Source organism: Daucus carota, chromosome 1, assembly GCF_001625215.2.
Source record: "Daucus carota subsp. sativus chromosome 1, DH1 v3.0, whole genome shotgun sequence".
Classification (NCBI taxonomy): Eukaryota; Viridiplantae; Streptophyta; class Magnoliopsida; order Apiales; family Apiaceae; genus Daucus; species Daucus carota.
This window is the reverse complement of record NC_030381.2, coordinates 49,808,321-49,827,406: the sequence shown is the minus strand read 5'-3', so window position 1 is coordinate 49,827,406 and position 19,086 is coordinate 49,808,321. Positions and strand designations below refer to the sequence as shown.

Sequence of the window (19,086 nt, the reverse complement as noted above, 5' to 3'; positions counted from 1 at the left end):
AACTAAATTTTACTAAAGATTGAAGACCCTACAAGAAAAATAATAAATAACATACTAATTTACCTAAAATAAAACATATCATTCCGAAATAAATACTTATCATAACGTGTAATTTTTAAATTTTTTTTGGGAAAAATTAAATTGAAAATAGGATCAAATTTCAATATATAAAAAGTTTTATATCTAATAAATAGTTATATATATATATATATATATATTAAATATTTTTTAATTCTAAAAGTTTAAACAATTTAATTTACAAACAACTGTATATAATTCTTGTCTTGTCTTAAAATTCAAATAGAGTTCATGATGATATTATTAACTAAATTCATACTAATTCCAAATTTAATTAGATCACTGTCCTATTCGATAAAAACGAACTAAGTAATACTGACATGAGAAACTGAAACTCAATTTATCACTGTTAGACTTACAAAAACTACAACTAGTGCTATATATAGCATTTACCTATTAAATGTATAAAACAATTATGAATTAATTTTTTTTTATCAAAGATTAAAAACTTTACAAACCAATTTACATGTTCTTGGCACTGAATATCTTTTTCTATCACTTTAGAAATCATCAAACAACATAATAATTTACTAAAATAAAACATATCATTATGAAATAAATTCATATAATGACATGTATAATGTATTTAAGAATTATAAATAATAAAATCAAAATCAAAATTTAAAATACGACCAAATCTTAATTTATAGAAAGTTTATGTGTAGACAATATAATTTAGATAAATATATTCAAAAAATGATAATGTAATCAATTAATAAAAATATTATGGTTTTAATAAACAATAATTTTAAAATTTTAATTAGACCGGTATCCTTGATGGTGGTCATAAGCTAGCAGTGACTAGTATCCTGGAAATGAGGTGAGGTGACAGAGTGCCTAATATCCTCGAGAGGAGATGAGATCCCAGAGAGAGTGAATTTCCTTTGTCAGAGAGTGGGACTTGGGTTAAAGTGTTTGAGATCCTTGAGTCTTTGTTATTATTCCATTGCTATTTTTTCTAGCGGAACGTCTTGTTGATAAATAAGTGTGGGTATTTCGTTGCCAATTGATTGACAGAGCAATGACCGGTACAATCGTTACAAATCCGCTGGGAACTACCAACGGACTAGTTTCCCTTACCAATTTCCATCGGGTAAAACCGCTGTCTCTTGCAGTGAAGTTCGCACTAAGATAAAATATGCTTTCCACCAAAGCCATTTACAAACTTCATAGGAATTACTAGTTAATACAAGATTTTAGGGAAACAATGCAGAGAGGTTTAAGGCACTATATGCTAGTGCATAATGAGAATGTATGACGGATAGCAGAATATTGCAATCCTAAAGTACAAGTATCCAAAGATGCAAATAAACAATTTTTTATATAATTCAAAGTTGAAATAATTAAGCATGTATCATAAACAAAGCCTAAACCGGATAGAGATCTATAATTTGGGATCGATATGAAGAGGTGAACGTTTCATATATATAGTAGATCAACGATGTTTCCAAATCACAAAGACTACACCAAGCAAGTAAATAAAAACATTTCAGGCACCAAATATGATGTTCCAGAACATTTGGAATCCAATTGTAAGAAAATCCTGCTGAAGAGCCACAGACCAAACAAAAAGAGCTAAAAGAAGAGCCTAGACTAGTTAACCAGGAAGATTCATTCGAGTTAAACAGGCAGTAAAATTGTTTTGTTTCTTCCTTACTAGCTGCAGCAATTGATTACTCCTGCTCTTAAATTCTTTCTTTGCAGCATTGTATTGGTCAGTGATCGCCTCAAATGCCACACGAGCCTCGTCCTTCTCAGCATCCAATTCCCCTAGTTCAGCTTCAGCAACGGAATGAGCCTCTTTGCATTCATCCCTCTCTGCTGTCAAAGTCTCAACTCTCTTTTCTACCTCACGCAACTCCTCTGTAAGCTTAAGTAAATCACCTTCCAGCTCTTCTTTTATAGTCTTTAAACAGTCCACAGCAGACATGGCTGTAACCAGTTTGTCTTCGGCACTGGATAACCTCTGTTGCACTTCAGACAGAGACTGCACTTGGTGATTATAATTAACGAGCCTTTATGTCGCTCTCATTCCAATCCTCTTTCTTTTTGGCAATACCAGCTATCTCCTGGTGTTTAGCAATCAGTTGGTTAACATCACTGCTGAAAGTCATATAATTATCTCCTAATCCTTCAAGCGTACTGTAACACTTATTAGCAAGATTAATCATGTCCTCAGTACTTAGTTTGTCAGCATAACTTGTGAGACGGTTTACCAACCTTGATTTTAAAACAGATGCTGCCTTTATGAGGTGTTGACGATCGTCCTGTTCCATACCAGGTTCAAGCAGGAGAACAAGGTCACGTTTGGGCATTTCATGATCTTTGTCAAGCAGACTACTAGCAGGTCTTTCTTTGTGTGCACCTTTCCTTTTCTGTGGTGGATGTACATCAGGTTCTGTTTCATCCTCATCATTGCCATCCTCAGTGATAAAAGGCATATTAGTTCTCCTTCGTTTGCCAGACGAGACTGAGGAGCTTTCTACGGTTCCAGACTGATATGGTGGGGGTAGTGCTACTTGGGTGGGAGAAGTATAGCCTTCTCTCACATCCTCCATTGTAGGAGGAATTAGCAAAGAACTTGTTTGTGACGGTGAGGAATATAAAGTAGAGATCTGTACCCGGACGTGCTCTGGAAGCACAAACTCAACATTTGCATTACGATTCTTTGTTACTAAGCTCGCAAACAATTGCTTTGATTGTGTACGCACTTGGAGTGTATCGGTTTTGTCTTCTATACTAAGATCCTTACACAAGTAATTAACAATAATCATAAGGAATCGAGCATAGTAGATGACCTGGTCTTCCTTTTGCGTTGGGTCAAATTTGGAAGCGAATTCATCAAGCAGAAGGCTACCAATGTCAATTCTCTTTCCATACAAAAGGCAATATGCAATTCTCAGAATGAACATATTTATGCTCTCATAGGAACAACATTTCGCCGCAAAACCCTTACTTAGAGTGTCAAAGAAGTACGACCACTCCTTTCTAAACTCATTCCTATGTACTTGACTTAAACACAAGGGGTTAGTACCCCTAAAATTGAGAGATTTTAGCATAGAAATAATCTCATCATTGGTAGGTATGCTTTCAAAGTTGGAATTAGGAAAATTAAGTGCTTCATTGATTACACAAGGAGTTAGGATATAAGATTTACCCTTGATTTTGATTTTTATTCCACCGTTTGTGCTTCTGCAATCTGCCGTGCTCCACATTTCTTGAACAGTTTCTGCATAGATTGTTGGGCTTGCGGTGAGTGCATAACTGACTGGCATGGAGAATTTTTCAGGAAATCCATCAGGGGATGAAAGTCTGCGGGCACTGATTGTTTTTCCCAAAAAGCTACATAATTTGTGATGGCATAAGAAACTTTGCCTGATGGACTGAATTTTATGTATGTATCCTTCGCTGGCATTTCGATTGAACGGGGATTTTGTCACAACTCTTGAAATTTTTTGCGGTTAAATCTGGGAGATATACGAAGGACTATAGCAACACAGAGAGAAAAGACGATGGTCTATATAACCAGAGCTTCAATTACATATATTCTGTCGGGTCGGTTTAATTAGATATTTTCGGGTCGGTTAAATGAAATTGTAAACTTTATGGAATAATATAAATTTGATCCGGTTAATCTAAACTACTCGTTTGACCCAAACGTGCCAAACGACTAGATATTCGTCAACGATTAGAATGAAAAATTAAAGGGAAAATGAATTTTTTTACCACTTAACTATTTAACTTTTTAGAAAATTACCACTCAATTATATATTGATATGTTTATGCCACTAACGTTATATGTGGATTTGAATATGAGCACTCCGTTACATTCTGCACACTTCCGTTAATTAAGTTGCCAGCGTGGAGTACTGCAATGCCAACGTGTTCACTATTCATCTTATATTTATTAATATTTATATATAACGCAATTTTCATGTTTTATTAACGGATCTTTCACTCTAATTATATTACTTCCTCCGTCTCTATTTACTTATCATTTTGACTTTTTGCACGTAACTTAAGATGATTGAAAAACATAATTCCGCTCATTATTTTTAAAATTTTCATCTTATGAATAAAAATATAAATTATAAACTTTAATTCAGAAAAAGAAAATTTTAAAAATAATAAGTAGAAGTATGTTTTTTAATCATCTTAAATCACGTGAAAAAATATCAAAAGTGACAAGTAAAAAGGGACGGAGGTAGTATTAGATAGAAAATTATTAGAATACTAGAAGACGGTCACCTCCAACTTTCTTGTGTTTTTAAAAATTTATGAAATTTCTCAAGCTAGTGCATATGACAAAAAATAACAAAAAGAAAACCTGCTATAGTGGCATCAGAAGCATCATTCGTGGAACCATGCAACCATTCTGGCCTTTATCAGTTTAAGCTTGAGGTCTTTTTCTTATATCAAATATATATGGCATAATGCAGCATATTGTTACTAGCGAGTATAAACCTGTACAGACCAAACCTATGTTTAGGAACTAGATAGGCCAACAACAAGAATGCAGACTATTTTGATGTGATTTCTGGAACAAGTACAAGTGGCCAGATAACTGCAATGATGAACCAGACTCTTACAGAACTGATCATACCAGCTTTCAATTTCTGGCCAGGAGAAGTAAATACATCAAAGCATGCATTACTAGTATTTTACTTTGCAAATCCTACCTTCTACCAGCATACTACTTCGAGACCAAATTTGAGGATGGAAAGACCCGCAGCTTCAATTAAATAATAAAAAAGGTACATTACAGATATATCAGTGCGACACTAATACTCAGTAAAACACACAGGAGTAATTTGATGAACCAAACCCAAGAATCTGTGCACTCCACTTCCACCACAGCCCATGCTATAGGAAACATCTGGTTGTTGGCATCTCTTCCGATAGCTGTCAATAATGCTCCCTTAACGTAGCCTTTCAAGAAACAACCATCAAGCCCTATTACCTTTCTGCAGCCATTTAAAAAACCATTTCTCAGTGCATCAAAACATATGTAAAGTCTCTGAAATATTGGATTCTCACTCTCTACAGTTGCACTAGCTTGAGAAATTTCATAAATTTTTAGAAACACAAAAAAATTGGAGGTGACCGTCTTCTAGTATTCTAATAATTTTCTATCTAATACTACCTCCGTCTCTTTTTACTTGTCACTTTTGATATTTTTTCACGTAATTTAAGATGATTAAAAAACATACTTCTACTTATTATTTTTAAAATATTCTTTTTCTAAATTAAAGTTTATAATTTATATTTTTATTCATAGGATGAAAATTTTAAAAATAATGAGCGAAATTATGTTTTTCAATCATCTTAAGTTACGTGCAAAAAGTCAAAATGATAAGTAAATAGGGACGGAGGAAGTAATATAATTAGAGTGAAAGATCCTTTAATAAAACATGAAAATTGCGTTATATATAAATATTAATAAATATAAGATGAATAGTGAACACGTTGGCATTGCAGTACTCCAGGCTGGCAACTTAATTAACGGAAGTGTGCAGAATGTAACGGAGTGCTAATATTCAAATCCACATATAACGTTAGTGGCATAAACATATCAATATATAATTGGGTGGTAATTTTCTAAAAAGCTAAATAGTTAGGTGGTAAAAAAATTCATTTTCCCAAAATTAAATTATATTCAAAATAAAAAATATACTCCTTCCGTCCCTCTCAATTCTTAACATTGGGGGACGGGGGCGTGATACGGACTTTAATGCTCCTATATAAAATATAGTTCATAACTTTTTTTAAAAATTCTATTTTTCCGAATAAAACTTTGATGTTTAAATTTTAATTCATAAAAAGAAATTTTTCAAAAAAAGTTGTAAAACTATGTACTTTACTTAAACACAACGGGTTCCCCCTAAAATTGATAGCTTTTAACATAGAAATAATCTCACTATTAGTAGATGTGCTTTCAAAGTTGGAATTACGAAAATGAAGTGCTTCATTGATTACACAAGGAGTTAAGATATAAGATTTACCCTTAATTGTGATATTTATTCCACGCTTTGTGATTATGCAATCAGCTTTGCTCCACATTTCTTGAACAATTTCTGCATAGATTGTTGGGCTTGCGATGAGTGCATAACTTACCGAGAATAATTCAAGAAATCCATGAGGGGATGGAAGTCTGGAGGCACCGGTAGTTTGTCCACAAAAGCTCCATAATTTGTGTGGGCATAAGGAACTTTGCCTGATGGACTGAATTTTGTGTATGTTTCCTTCCCTGACATTTCTAATTGAATGAAGATTTGAGCAAAACTCTAGAAACTTTCTAAAGGTTAAATGTGGAGTACTATAAAATGTGGTGAAATCAGTCAATAACACAGCCCATCTACTGAATTAACCAGTCTCCAGGTGTCACTCCTTTCAAAGTTCCAACCAGAGGGGCATAATTAACACAACATTAATATCGCAATGTGAGATAGCATGCAATTTATTCCAACAGAAACAAAAATAGGGTTTGTAATTAGAGAGTACCGTTTTTTCTTGAACGAAGTTGACTGGATCAGGGCCTTGACGGGGAGTCATAACAGGATGTTATCGGCAAGTTCTTGTTGAAGATCATCTAACGACGTCCTTAGTTTGTTTGTCGCCATCTTTATGAGGTGTTGACGATCGTCCTGTTCCATACCAGGTTCAAGCAGGAGAACAAGGTCACATTTGGGCATTTCATGATCTTTGTCAAGCAGACTACTAGCAGGTCTTTCTTTGTGTGCACCTTTCCTTTTCTGTGGTGGATGTACATCAGGTTCTGTTTCATCCTCATCATTGCCATCCTCAGTGATAAAAGGCATATTAGTTCTCCTTCGTTTACCAGACGAGACAGAGGAGCTTTCTACGGTTCCAGACTGATATGGTGGGGGTAGTGCTACTTGGGTGGGAGAAGTATAGCCTTCTCTTACATCCTCCATTTTAGGAGGAATTAGCAAAGAACTTGTTTGTGATGGTGAGGAATATAAAGTAGAGATCTGTACCCGGACGTGCTCTGGAAGCACAAACTCAACATTAGCATTACGATTCTTTGTTACTAAGCTCGCAAACAATTGCTTTGATTGTGTACGCACTTGGAGTGTATCGGTTTTGTCTTCTATACTAAAATCCTTACACAAGTAATTAGCAATAATCATAAGGAATCGAGCATAGTAGATGACCTGGTCTCTCTTTTGCGTTGGGTCAAATTTTGAAGCGAATTCATCAAGCAGCAGGCTACCAATGTCAATTCTCTTTCCATACAAAAGGCAATATGCAATTCTCAGAATAAACATATTTATGCTCTCATAGGAACAACATTTCGCTGCAAAACCCTTACTTAGAGTGTCAAAGAAGTACGACCACTCCTTCCTAAAATCATTCCTATGTACTTGACTTAAACACAAGGGGTTACCCCTAAAATTGAGAGATTTTAGCATAGAAATAATCTCATCATCGGTAGGTATGCTTTCAAAGTTGGAATTAGGAAAATTAAGTGCTTCATTGATTACACAAGGAGTTAAGATATAAGATTTACCCTTGATTTTGATTTTTATTCCACCGTTTGTGCTCCTGCAATCTGCCGTGCTCCACATTTCTTGAACAATTTCTGCATAGATTGTTGGGCTTGCGGTGAGTGCATAACTGACCGGAGAACTTTTCAGGAAATCCATCAGGGGATGAAAGTCTGCGGGCACTGATTGTTTTTCCCAAAAAGCTACATAATTTGTGATGGCATAATCAACTTTGCCTGATGGACTGAATTTTGTGTATGTTTCTTTCGCTGGCATTTCGATTGAACGGGGATTTTATCACAACTCTTGAAATTTTTTGCGGTTAAATCTGGGAGATATACGAAGGACTATAGCAACACAGAGAGAAAAGACGATGGTCTATATAACCAGAGCTTCAATTACATATATTCTTTCGGGTCGGTTTAATTAGATATTTTCGGGTCGGTTAAATGAAATTGTAAACTTTATGGAATAATATTAATTTGATCCGGTTAATCTAAACTACTCGTTTGACCCAAACGTACCAAACGACTAGATATTCGTCAACGATTAGAATGAAAATTAAATTCTATTCAAAATAAAAAATATACTCCTTCCGTCCCTCTCAATTCTTAACATTGGGGGATGGGGCGTGACACGGACTTTAATGCTCCTATAAAATATAGTTCTATAACTTTTTTTAAAAATTTTATTTTTCCGAATAAAAATTTGACGTTTAAATTTTTATTCCGAAAAAAGAAAATTTTTAACAAAAGTTGTAAAACTATGTTTTTAGACGCATTAAAATGTACGTTCATTTGTGATATATGGGCTGCTAAAACATTCTTACATTTGATGTACGATCATGTAAATAAGTTGATAGGAGAACTAATGAATGCCTGAATAAAGCAGACTTGAATTATTTTTGTTGTCTGGACGTCCGAGACCGGGTCCTTAAGCATCTTGATGGGAGTTTTACATTTGTGCACTGCAACACCAAAGCCAGAACTGTATTGATTTCCTTGGGTGCTGATGAAGGAATCAAGGCTCTCTGGGCAAAGCTTCTGAGAGTTCTGTCATTTTTCTCATAGTTAATTTCACATTATCAAAGTGATGCTAACTTGTTTGCTGTATTTATAAATGTGCGAGCTTCTAATAATCCTGTCACCATTCCTGATAATTTGAACTTTATCAAAGTTGTTCTAACTTGTTTGCTTCTTTTCAACTGGTAAGTATATATATACGCGTAATTTCACTGAAAGAAACAGTGATTTTATCGACTGCACTATTCCGACCGCCTATTTTCCGACGAGGAAATCCAAATCGGTCGGTAATGGCCGACTACCACTTCACACCGGTCTGATCGTAACATTAACTTTTCCGACCGCTAATTACGACCGACTCCAGAAGTAGGCCCCATTTCTGGGCGGCCGTGGTCAAGACTGCCATGTCAGCAGTTTTTCGACCGACTTTTTGACAATTATGGATTTATATTCAATTTTAATAATATTTGTGTGTCTGTGTTTTGAAAATTTTGGAAGTTTTTCAACCGAATTGCCGGTTGTTCCGCCAATTTTGGATATATTTTTTAATGTTAAAACTTTATGTGCTGTGTTTTAGGAATTTTAGAAATTATCGAGCATTATTAGATTTCTAAAAATGATAATGCTCGCAATAGATTAATATTACTTTAGCTACCGATTTTTTTGAAATAATATTACTTTAGCAACCTGATTAGTCGAATTATTAAAAATGATTAAAATACTCTTATTACTTGACCATGTTTTGGTGGAATGTACGTCAACAATAAGTTAAATGTTAACAAAGAATCGCCCACCCATAGTGAAATTTTACACTCAGAATCATTGGCAAACAGTTTATCACGACTACCCGAGAAAACAGTAATTCTGCCAGCGAATAGTGCTACAAGAGAAAACAATGGTTTTGCAAGTAAATAAGAACTACCAGAGAAAAATGTCGGTGCATTTGTGATATATGGGCTGCTAAAAAAATTCTAAAGAATTGTTGTACAATCATGTAAACTAGCCCTAAAACCCTGAGTCATGGGTCTGTTTCTAGTAAGGCCATTTAAATTCTACACAGTCTTTTATAGTTTTGATAAATTGTGTTGAAAGTTTGATTCCAATAAAGAAAAGGGTCGAGCATAAATATGTTTAGCACTTTTGATTTCTGTGAAATTCCCGGATGCTAATATATAAATAATTGGAGTTGTTTGTAAAACACTTCATCCGCGTATTAACTTTCAAATTTTGACACAGACGCGTGACATTAAAATATTAATCACATTCATTTAGAAATGTGACCTCGTATTAGTCACAATCGTTTGCAAATTGTTTCACAGTTTCAACTTCGGGAGTAAAATTCTCCATGGATCTCGGACCTGGTCACAAAGGATAAATCCTTAACCAATTGAGATATACAATCATGCTAACAGATTCTCAGAAGTTCAAATATAAGAAGATTTAACAAGGTAAAATTCATTTGCTCTGGTAGCTTAATATATAATTAGAAGATTCAACTGACCAAAAAGAGAATTGTACTCGACCAAAGAACACATAATAGTTATGCCAATGAGAGTAAACTTACACATTTAATCATCTGCAATACACAATTACTTCCAGAAATTGGTACGTGAGGAGAATTACATTGCGTCAAGTTCTGAAGTTGTTTCAGCTGTAAAATGTAAAATCCAAGAGATAACACCATTGTCCAGCTACATTAATAACCATACATGAGGATGGATGATCACTTCATTACTATGCTGCATGTCAAAAAAGCAAAGAGCGAGTGAACCTTCAACTCCATTAAATCGGGCCTCTGATCATAAAATCCATCAAAATAATGTATAATTATATTTTGTTATTGTGATCTGCTTTGTTTTGTTCTATGTTCTGAAGTATTAAACCAAATGCTCTATTATACCAACAAGGCAAAGCCTACCAACATCTATACCCAAATCTTAAAACCAGATTTTCTACCAATAATGAAGAAAGATTGAGCAACTAAGTGCACTTGATCCTATCAGCTGTAACATTGCTTATATTTCAAATGCTAGTGGTAAACAACTATATATGCTCCACCATCTAAAAAGGTTATCTGTAAGACACTGTCTGTTGTTGCCTCGCCACCAGATTTATCAATTGACGTCCTAAAAGTTTTGGAGGCGAATGTATTTCCAGGGAATAGAAGTTAGAGGAAAGCAAATTAAGGAATCCCCATGGTTACCTCATTATAGTTAACAAACTCTAGAGGAGATCATATGGATCCTTTGACCTCTGGAGAGACTGCAACGAAGGAAAAGCAGCTAACACTTGACTCTAGAGAGTGGATTTGGTTCCGAAATGTTTATTAGGGATGAGAAGTTTGAAAGAGGCAAGGAGGCCTGACATGATGATTCAGGTTCGAAAAAGTTTAATGGAAAAATAATTTAACATAAAGGCAAGAATGCCTTCCGAAATTTATCAAATGGACTCCACATAAAATTTAGATTCTAAAAAGATTACTATGAAAATATCACACTATAAAGTGTAACAGTGGTAAAGTATCGGTGTAGATCAACATCTGAGGGTGACTACATACTTTGCTTTAGCTAGTAGCAAACAATACTTAAGGTCGGCGCTATAACAGAGCTGTATATTTGTAATTTTAATATCCAATTCTTAATAATAAAGAACTGTCCTCTTCTCCACTATTATGTTCCTAGTTTCTCATAAGCTGCATGAGTCTTAAAAGCACGTAACCTTTGGTAAAAGGATTCTATCATGGCGGATATGTGTAAAAGCTGAGGCTCCAACAATAAACATTCTGAAGCCGGTTCTCAGCTGTCATGATTTCAAACTCATGAGTTGTAGGTAGTACTCTAGGAGCCTGTTTGTCTCGGCTTAAAGCTGTTCATGACTTTAAACTAAAAATGTTTGTTTATGTAATAAGCCTGAAACTGACTTAAAGTCAGAAATAAGTAAAAAACGGACTTTAACCAGAAGTTAGTTTAAGGTAATTTTTCAAGTGACTTAATTTTTTGATTTTTTAGCTTTATAAAAACTATCATCCAAATATAAGATAATATTTTATTTTAATAGAGAATTTACAAACTTTAAAGGCCCAGCATCTCCCCGGCATAAATATTAGTTTATCTTTATTATTACAACTTTAATAACCCATAAGTCATTAATAAATCAAAATTATCTGAAAAGACATTTTAAACTCCCAGCTTATCACATTAAGCCACGTTAAGTCACATAATTAATCCAACCACCAGTCTATCTGAATTACTGACTCAAAGTGCAAAGATGCAAATATGCTAATGCAAGATGAGAAGATACAGAATTATGGTTTATTTGAAAAAAAAGCAGACACTGGTTCAAGGGAATCATGCAGATATGCTAATGCAAAATGAGAATGTATCACGGATACCAGAATATTGCAATCTCAGAAGAAATACAAGTAATCACAAGCTGGAAATCATAATTTCTGACAAAATTGAGTATATAACTCGAAATTCAAATATCAAGCATGGTAAAAGCAGCAAGAGAGAGATATACGATACAAAGATCAGGGGATGGAGGAACTGTATGATATAATAGATCATATATCAATATAATTTTCTGTTGCTTATATTAGTTCTTTATTCCAAATGTTTTATTTAGAGAAGAAAACAATTTACATTATTGTAAGAGTAAATCACGCTTTGCACCACTATCTTTGGGTCGTTTTGTGATTTGGTCTCATTGTTTAAAACTTTTCAGGTTGCACTCATAAGTTTTTAATCTGTAACGTTTTGCACCAACTTAACACTTTCCATCCAAACCACCGTTAAGTCTAACAGAAAGGAGGGGTAGTTTGGGAAAAATCGGCATGGGGTTTAATTAAAAGCAGGTTTAACGAAAAAATAATCTGTTTTAACGAAAAATAAAAAAAATATTAAAACATATTTTATAAAATAACAAATAAATATTATAAATTACTACAAAGGATTTTAAGAATTTAATAAAATATATTTTAATATTTATTTTATTTTGAATATAGAGATATGTAAGAATAATATGTGTTTTTTTCGTTAAAATAGGCTTTGAACATTTAATATTTAAATATATTTGATAATTTTTTGCTATTTTAATATTTAATATTTAAACATTTAATATTTAAAAATAACAAAGTGTGCGATTAAGTTATAATAAGTATCAGAATTCAGTAGGCTCCAAGTTTGTAATAACAGTGTTGTATTATCTTTGGGTTCTTGCTTTTTTTTCATATTAACTCAAACTGCATAGGTTAAATTTATAGATCACAGTTCCTTGGAAGCTCCTCTTTTTCTTTTTTCTACTTGTCAAAAACTGGGTTTTAGGCTACTGCTGTTATGATTTTGGTTTAACATTTGTTGATAACTGGACACTTTTGCAGCAAAAAATTATCAAATATATTTAAATATTTAGAGAAAATCGTGCTTTAAAGTAAAGTTATAGAAGAATTATCAAATATGTTTAAATATTAAATATTCAAAGTCTATTTTAACGAAAAAAACACATATTATTCTTACATATCACTATATTCAAAATAAAATAAATATTATAATATATTTTATAAAATTCTTAAAAACCTATCCAGTGATTTATAATATTTATTTGTTATTTTATAAAATATGTTTTAATATTTATTTTATTTATCGTTAAAACAGATTTTTTTCGTTAAACCTGCTTTTAATTAAACCCCATGCAAATTTTTCCCAAACTACCCCTCCCTTCTGTTTGACTTAACGGTGGTTTGGATGGAAAGTGTTAAGTTGGTGCAAAGCGTTACAGATTAAAAACTCATGAGTGCAACTTGCAAAATTTTAAACAATGAGACCAAATCGCAAAACGACCCAAAGATAGGGGTGCAAAGTGTGATTTACTCTTATTGAACCATAACTTCGTAGTTGTTTTATCCGAGTTTTCTACTGTTGCCATTTACTTTGGTTTTTTATTTATTTTGCTGAAGCCCGACAACCTACGAAAATTATGATGCTAATCCTCCTGGTATTCAGAGAAATATACTGCATAGTTCTGAATATGTTAGAAAGGTACTCTGACCACAGACAATAAGCCCGATTGTCCAACAATGACAGAACACATCTGAACGACTGTGTATCATTGATCAAGCAACATGTCAACAGTTAGTTGCAGAAATGGACTATCGTCATTGTCTAGCGAGGCATAAACAGGTTATGTTGCAGATTCTGCAGAGTGCAGGGTATATGGGCTGCCTAAAGTGTTGGAATGTGCATACAGGATTCTCTGACACAGGGTCCTTAAGGACCTGACGGGAATTACGGTTTGGTGCTAATGGAGTAAAGCTCCTGGGGAAAAATGATGATTCCAGAAGAAGCGAATCATAAAGGAAACTAGTGCACCCTGCGAAAATTCAACAGGCTCTTACAGATTGTTAATGGACAGATGCGTAAAAGAAAGGTAATTCCTCATGGTAAATTCCTTTGCTCCGTTAGCTTTAAATAAGAAGATCCAGCTGATTTTAACCAACCATAAAGCGAATATTGATTATGTAAACAGTATTAGCAAAATAGAGTAAAGTTTAGACAGAATATCATTTGCAAGACACAGGTACTTCTATTAAAACTGTTCTGGCCTTTGTGATATTGATCAGAACCCCACCTTCCTTAAGCTCAGCACTAAAACGTAAATTCCAAGAGAAAACACCATTTTCCTGCCTCATCAACCAGACAACCACACACAATAAGGATCGGTGGTCACTCCATTAATAACTTGCAAGTCATAAACACAAAGAGCAAGTGAACACTCAAACTCCATCAGTTTAAATCCAGAATTGACACTTAAACAACCAGAAATCCTCTCTGGAACTTTCACTTCCCTCTCTGGAGCTTGATGTTGTCATTTGACTTTGCACAGTTGAACTGAAGAGAAAACGTATAATGCCATTTGTTATCAAGTGTCAGTTTTGGCCTTCCAATACACCATTTCCCCAGGAAGAGTGGTTGGGAAGAAAAAGAAAAAACTCCAGTGACCTCATTTGCCGTGGACTCGATTAACACTACACGAGATCTGATTCTTAATTGATTGCAGCAGAAAAAAGCATTCATCACTCGACTCCAGAGAGGATTCGGGTTCTAAAAAAATTACTAGGGGAAAGAAGTATAAAGAAGGAAATGAGGCCTCACCCGGGGTTTCTAGTTCTACAAATTTACTAGAACAAAGAAGACTACGTCAGACAATAAGGCCTGACATCATGATTCTGTTCCTCGAAAATTTTAATAAGAAACAGAAGTTCATATAAAGGCAAATTCAGTAAAATATGTAACAGTTAATAACTGAGTAACAGAGCAAGATCCAGAGAGAGAAGTATATTATACAAAGAACAAGAGGAGGCAACTGCTTCATATGATAGATCAAGCATTTTCCAGAGTCACTAAGACTACCAAGCAAGAAAATTCACTTCACGCAAATCACTAAGAAGATGAAATAATGACAAAAGAATTGATTTGTTAAGCTCATAAATATTGTGTTCAAGGTAGACATGTTATAAGCAATCATTTCAGTACAGAAGAATTTAGTTATAACAGAATTTTATGCATCTGCAAGGCTTAGCGTTGAAATATCCCTTTCCTTGCTTACCGAAGGTCAAGGGTTTGAGGTGCTTTAGAATTTAAGTTTCGTGTGATTGACCTTACCTGAACAGAAAGAACTTGAAAGAAGGTACACAATATTAACTACATCTGTACTTACGCAGCCAATTATCACTATACATATTCAGATATTTGGTAAACCAACATGTACTATACATGATAAGTGTCTGTAATTTAACACTATGTAATAAACTTCGAAGACGTACCATCAAGACCACTGTCACCATAAGAACCTCGATTCCTTAAATATTACTTCTTATCCATTAATCTCATCAGTCAGAATAGAATACCTTTATGCAAACCAGACTCAATCTTGGTATAAAAACGACCAATGTGAAGTAATGCAATGAACTTCCAACAGACATTTAAAATACTTCACAAATGTTAGACATACATGAAACACGCTAAATTATTTGAGCTAATTGAAAAAACCCAAAACATCATTTTTTATTACAATACTCAAAAATTTCTGAAATGCGCAAGAACATACTAATCACTGTCCTACAACACCAGGGAGGTACTTGAAGTCGGAAAGGCCAATTTAAAGAAAAAAGCATTTGCAGGTCCAGAATCCTGATATTCAGCGGGGAGGGCCCAACAGAGACTGGTTGAGGTTACACTGAAAAAGAGAGGTGGTGAAATTAGACCAGAATTCTCATAATAACAAGAGCCAATTTACAAAAATGAAAGAGAAGTCAAGACTGCATGTTGCTTACCAGGAAGACTATCATAAGTTGAACCTTAAGTAAAATTATTCCATTACTTATTTACTAACTGTAGCAAGTAATTACTCATCCTCTCAAATTCATTCTTGGCAGCATTATATTGATCATCCATAGCTTTAAGTGCCACATTAGCTTCCTCCTTATCTGCATCCAATTTCCTGAGTTCAGATTCAACAGCATGATGAGCTTCTTTGCATTGATCCCTCTCTGCTGTCAGAATCTCGACTCTTTCTTCTGCCTCAAGCAACTCCTCCGTAAGCATAAGTAATGCACTTTGCAGATCTTCCCTTTCGAGCTTCAATGACTTTGCATTTGTCTTAGCTGTAGACAGTTTGTTTTGGGCACTGGATAAATTCTGTCTCACTTCAGAGAGAAACTGCACTTGGTGAATATAACGAGCCTTTAGATCCCAATCATTCCAATTGTCTTTCTTTCTGGCAGCAGATGCCAGCTCTTGGTGTTGTGCAATTAGTTTGTTGACTTCAGTGCAAAAAGATGTATAATCATCTCCTAATCCTTCAAGTGTCTTGTAACACTTATCAGCAAGGCTAACCATATCCTCGGTCCTTAGTTTGTCAGTATGACTTGTGAGCCGGGCCACCAACTGAGATTTCAAGACAGAAGCTGCATTCATGAGGTGTTGACGATCTTCCGCATCTTGTGCATGTTCGAGCAGGAAGAGAAGGCCATTATTTCTCTGTTCATCCTCCAAAGATAGAGGAAGCTCCACTGGTGATGCCTCATCCGTAGTTCGTACAAGAGGCACTTCTTGATTTACAACACTACCACTCCTTGCAAGTTTTACTCTCCTTGCATACTTCTTCTTCCGAGGTGAATTTACCGCATTTGCTGTTTGACTTCCCTCATTGCCCATGTTGCTTATGGTAGACAGAGTAGTCTTCTTCCTCTTACCAGATACGGAGCCTGATGAGGTGACTACAGTTCCGGATTCAGATTGTGAGGGCATTGCTTCTTGGGCAGGAGAAGTTCGGCTCTCTTCCACATCCTCGATTTTAAGAGGAACTAGCGATGAACTCGTGTGTGCAGGTGAAGAAGTTATAGCAGATAGTTGTGCACGAATGTGCTCTGGAAGCACAAACTCAACCTCAGCATAAAAATTGTTTGTGACCAGGTGAGAAAACAACACTTTTTTTTGCGAACACAGCGGCAACGTATCATCTCTATCATCTACACTAAGTTCCTCACAAAAATAATTAGCAATAATCATAAGGAACCTAGCATAATACACCACTTTAGACCTATTCCCGACATCGCCTAATTTTGTAGAAAATTCATTTAGCAGTAACGTTCCAATATCAATCGTCCTCCCAAACATCAAACTATAACCAATGATCTGAACCAAAATAGTTATCGCATTATAACCGCTACATCTAGCAGTAAAAACCCTTGTCAGAGTATCAAAGAAATACGACCACTCCTTCCTAAGATACCTCCTACTTATATGACTCAACTGCCAGGGTTTCGACGCATACTTAATAAATTTCAACATACAAATAATCTCCTCATCAGTAGGTAACTTTTCGAAATCAGAATTAGGCAAATGAAGTGCTTCATTGATCACAGAGGGAGTTAAAACATAGGAATTACCCTTGATGGTGAATTTTATTTCACCCTTTGTGGTGCAATCAGCTTTGTTCCACATCTCTTGAACAATTTCAGTATAAATTGTGGGGCTTGCAGAGAGAGCATAACTGATCGGAGAGTTTTTCAAGAAATCCATCAGGGGATGAAAGTCTGCATGCACTGATTCTTTATCGAGAAAAGCTACATGATTTGTGACTGCATAAACCACCTTGCCTGATGAGCTTAAACTCGTCGTCATGATTTTCTCAAAATTTCAACGGAAAGCACAAGATAATTTTATCGATTAAATTGGAGAGGGTATAGAAGAATTAGGGTAAAGTTGCTTATAGAGAGGATCCGTAAGTGTGAATAGGGGGGCAGATTATCTTACTATTTTATTTTTGTGATGTTAGCTCGATTATTTTATTAGTTTCTTTTTGTGATGTTGATTGGAAATTTTAAAAAAGAATTAATCCTATCCTAAAAAAAACTTATCTAACATCTATATTATTATACTATATACTTATATATAATAATAGGCGAAGATAATTTGGTTGTATGATTCGCTTAATTATCGAAAACTTATCATTTGTCAGATAGGATAAATAAATATTGTTAGATTAAAAAAGCAAAGTAACTAATATCTATATATATATTTATAGGCATTTGATCAAATACAAACCAATCTTAAAATAAAAACTAAAAACCACTATTAAAACTCTTATAATTACTAAAGACACTCTGCTAAAACTAATCCCCACACTTGGAATTAGTAAAACCCAGCACCCACCCACCTCATCCACCCAGATATGCCTCTGACCAACAACCCCTACCTCCCCTGATTTGAACTAACACCCACCACCGTTGCCACCTACGATCCGCCATCATTATCCATCCATCTCTGACCTTGATTTCACCATCATCGTCACCAGCTCCACCCTTCATCTTCCCCGTCATCTAAATCACCTTTCTTTCCCCGCTATCACCAGATCTGTCCATTCTCCGTCATCACTTTCTCCATCTTTTCCTTCCCTTCCCCTAATCTTTTTCGACGACCTCTCTCTTAATGTCTTGAATGATTAAAGCTCATACATGGATTTTGGTGTTGTTAAAACTTTGATATAGTTATAGAAATTAATGATTTCTGCTATACATATTAGTGATATTCGATTTATAAATTAGTAATAACCGCTTTATAAATCAGTGATATTAGTTTGGAAAATAGTGATTTGTGCTGTTAAACTTAGTGATTTTCATGTCTTCTCACATGGATGCATCTGAGATTATCTATTACGTTACTTCTCAAACATAGAAATCAGACATCGAAAAAGATGAAGATCAGAGAGGATGAGTTTGTTTGTATGTGTATGATATGCATAGTTTTGTATGTATATGCTGTGAAGATCAGAGAGGATGAGTTTGTTTGTATGTGTATGATATGCATAGTTTTGTATGTATATGCTGTGTATATCATTTTCCTACCAATTACAGAGAAGCGGTAAGCAACTGTAGTCAGAGAAGTGGACTGGGCTAATAAGAAAAGTGGGCTGGTCTC

At 34.6% G+C, this 19,086-nt stretch overlaps 1 protein-coding gene across 1 annotated transcript; it reads right to left on the bottom strand.

Annotated features, from left to right (window-relative positions):
- Positions 1–15,460: 15,460 nt before the first annotated feature.
- Positions 15,461–19,086, bottom strand: LOC108201105 (uncharacterized). The gene is made up of 2 exons (XM_017369416.2): positions 15,939–19,086; positions 15,461–15,841 (listed from the first exon to the last, which is right to left on the bottom strand). Exon 1 carries the CDS (start codon positions 17,788–17,790, stop codon positions 15,982–15,984), a length of 1,809 nt encoding a protein of 602 aa, XP_017224905.1. The 5' UTR covers positions 17,791–19,086; the 3' UTR covers positions 15,461–15,841; positions 15,939–15,981.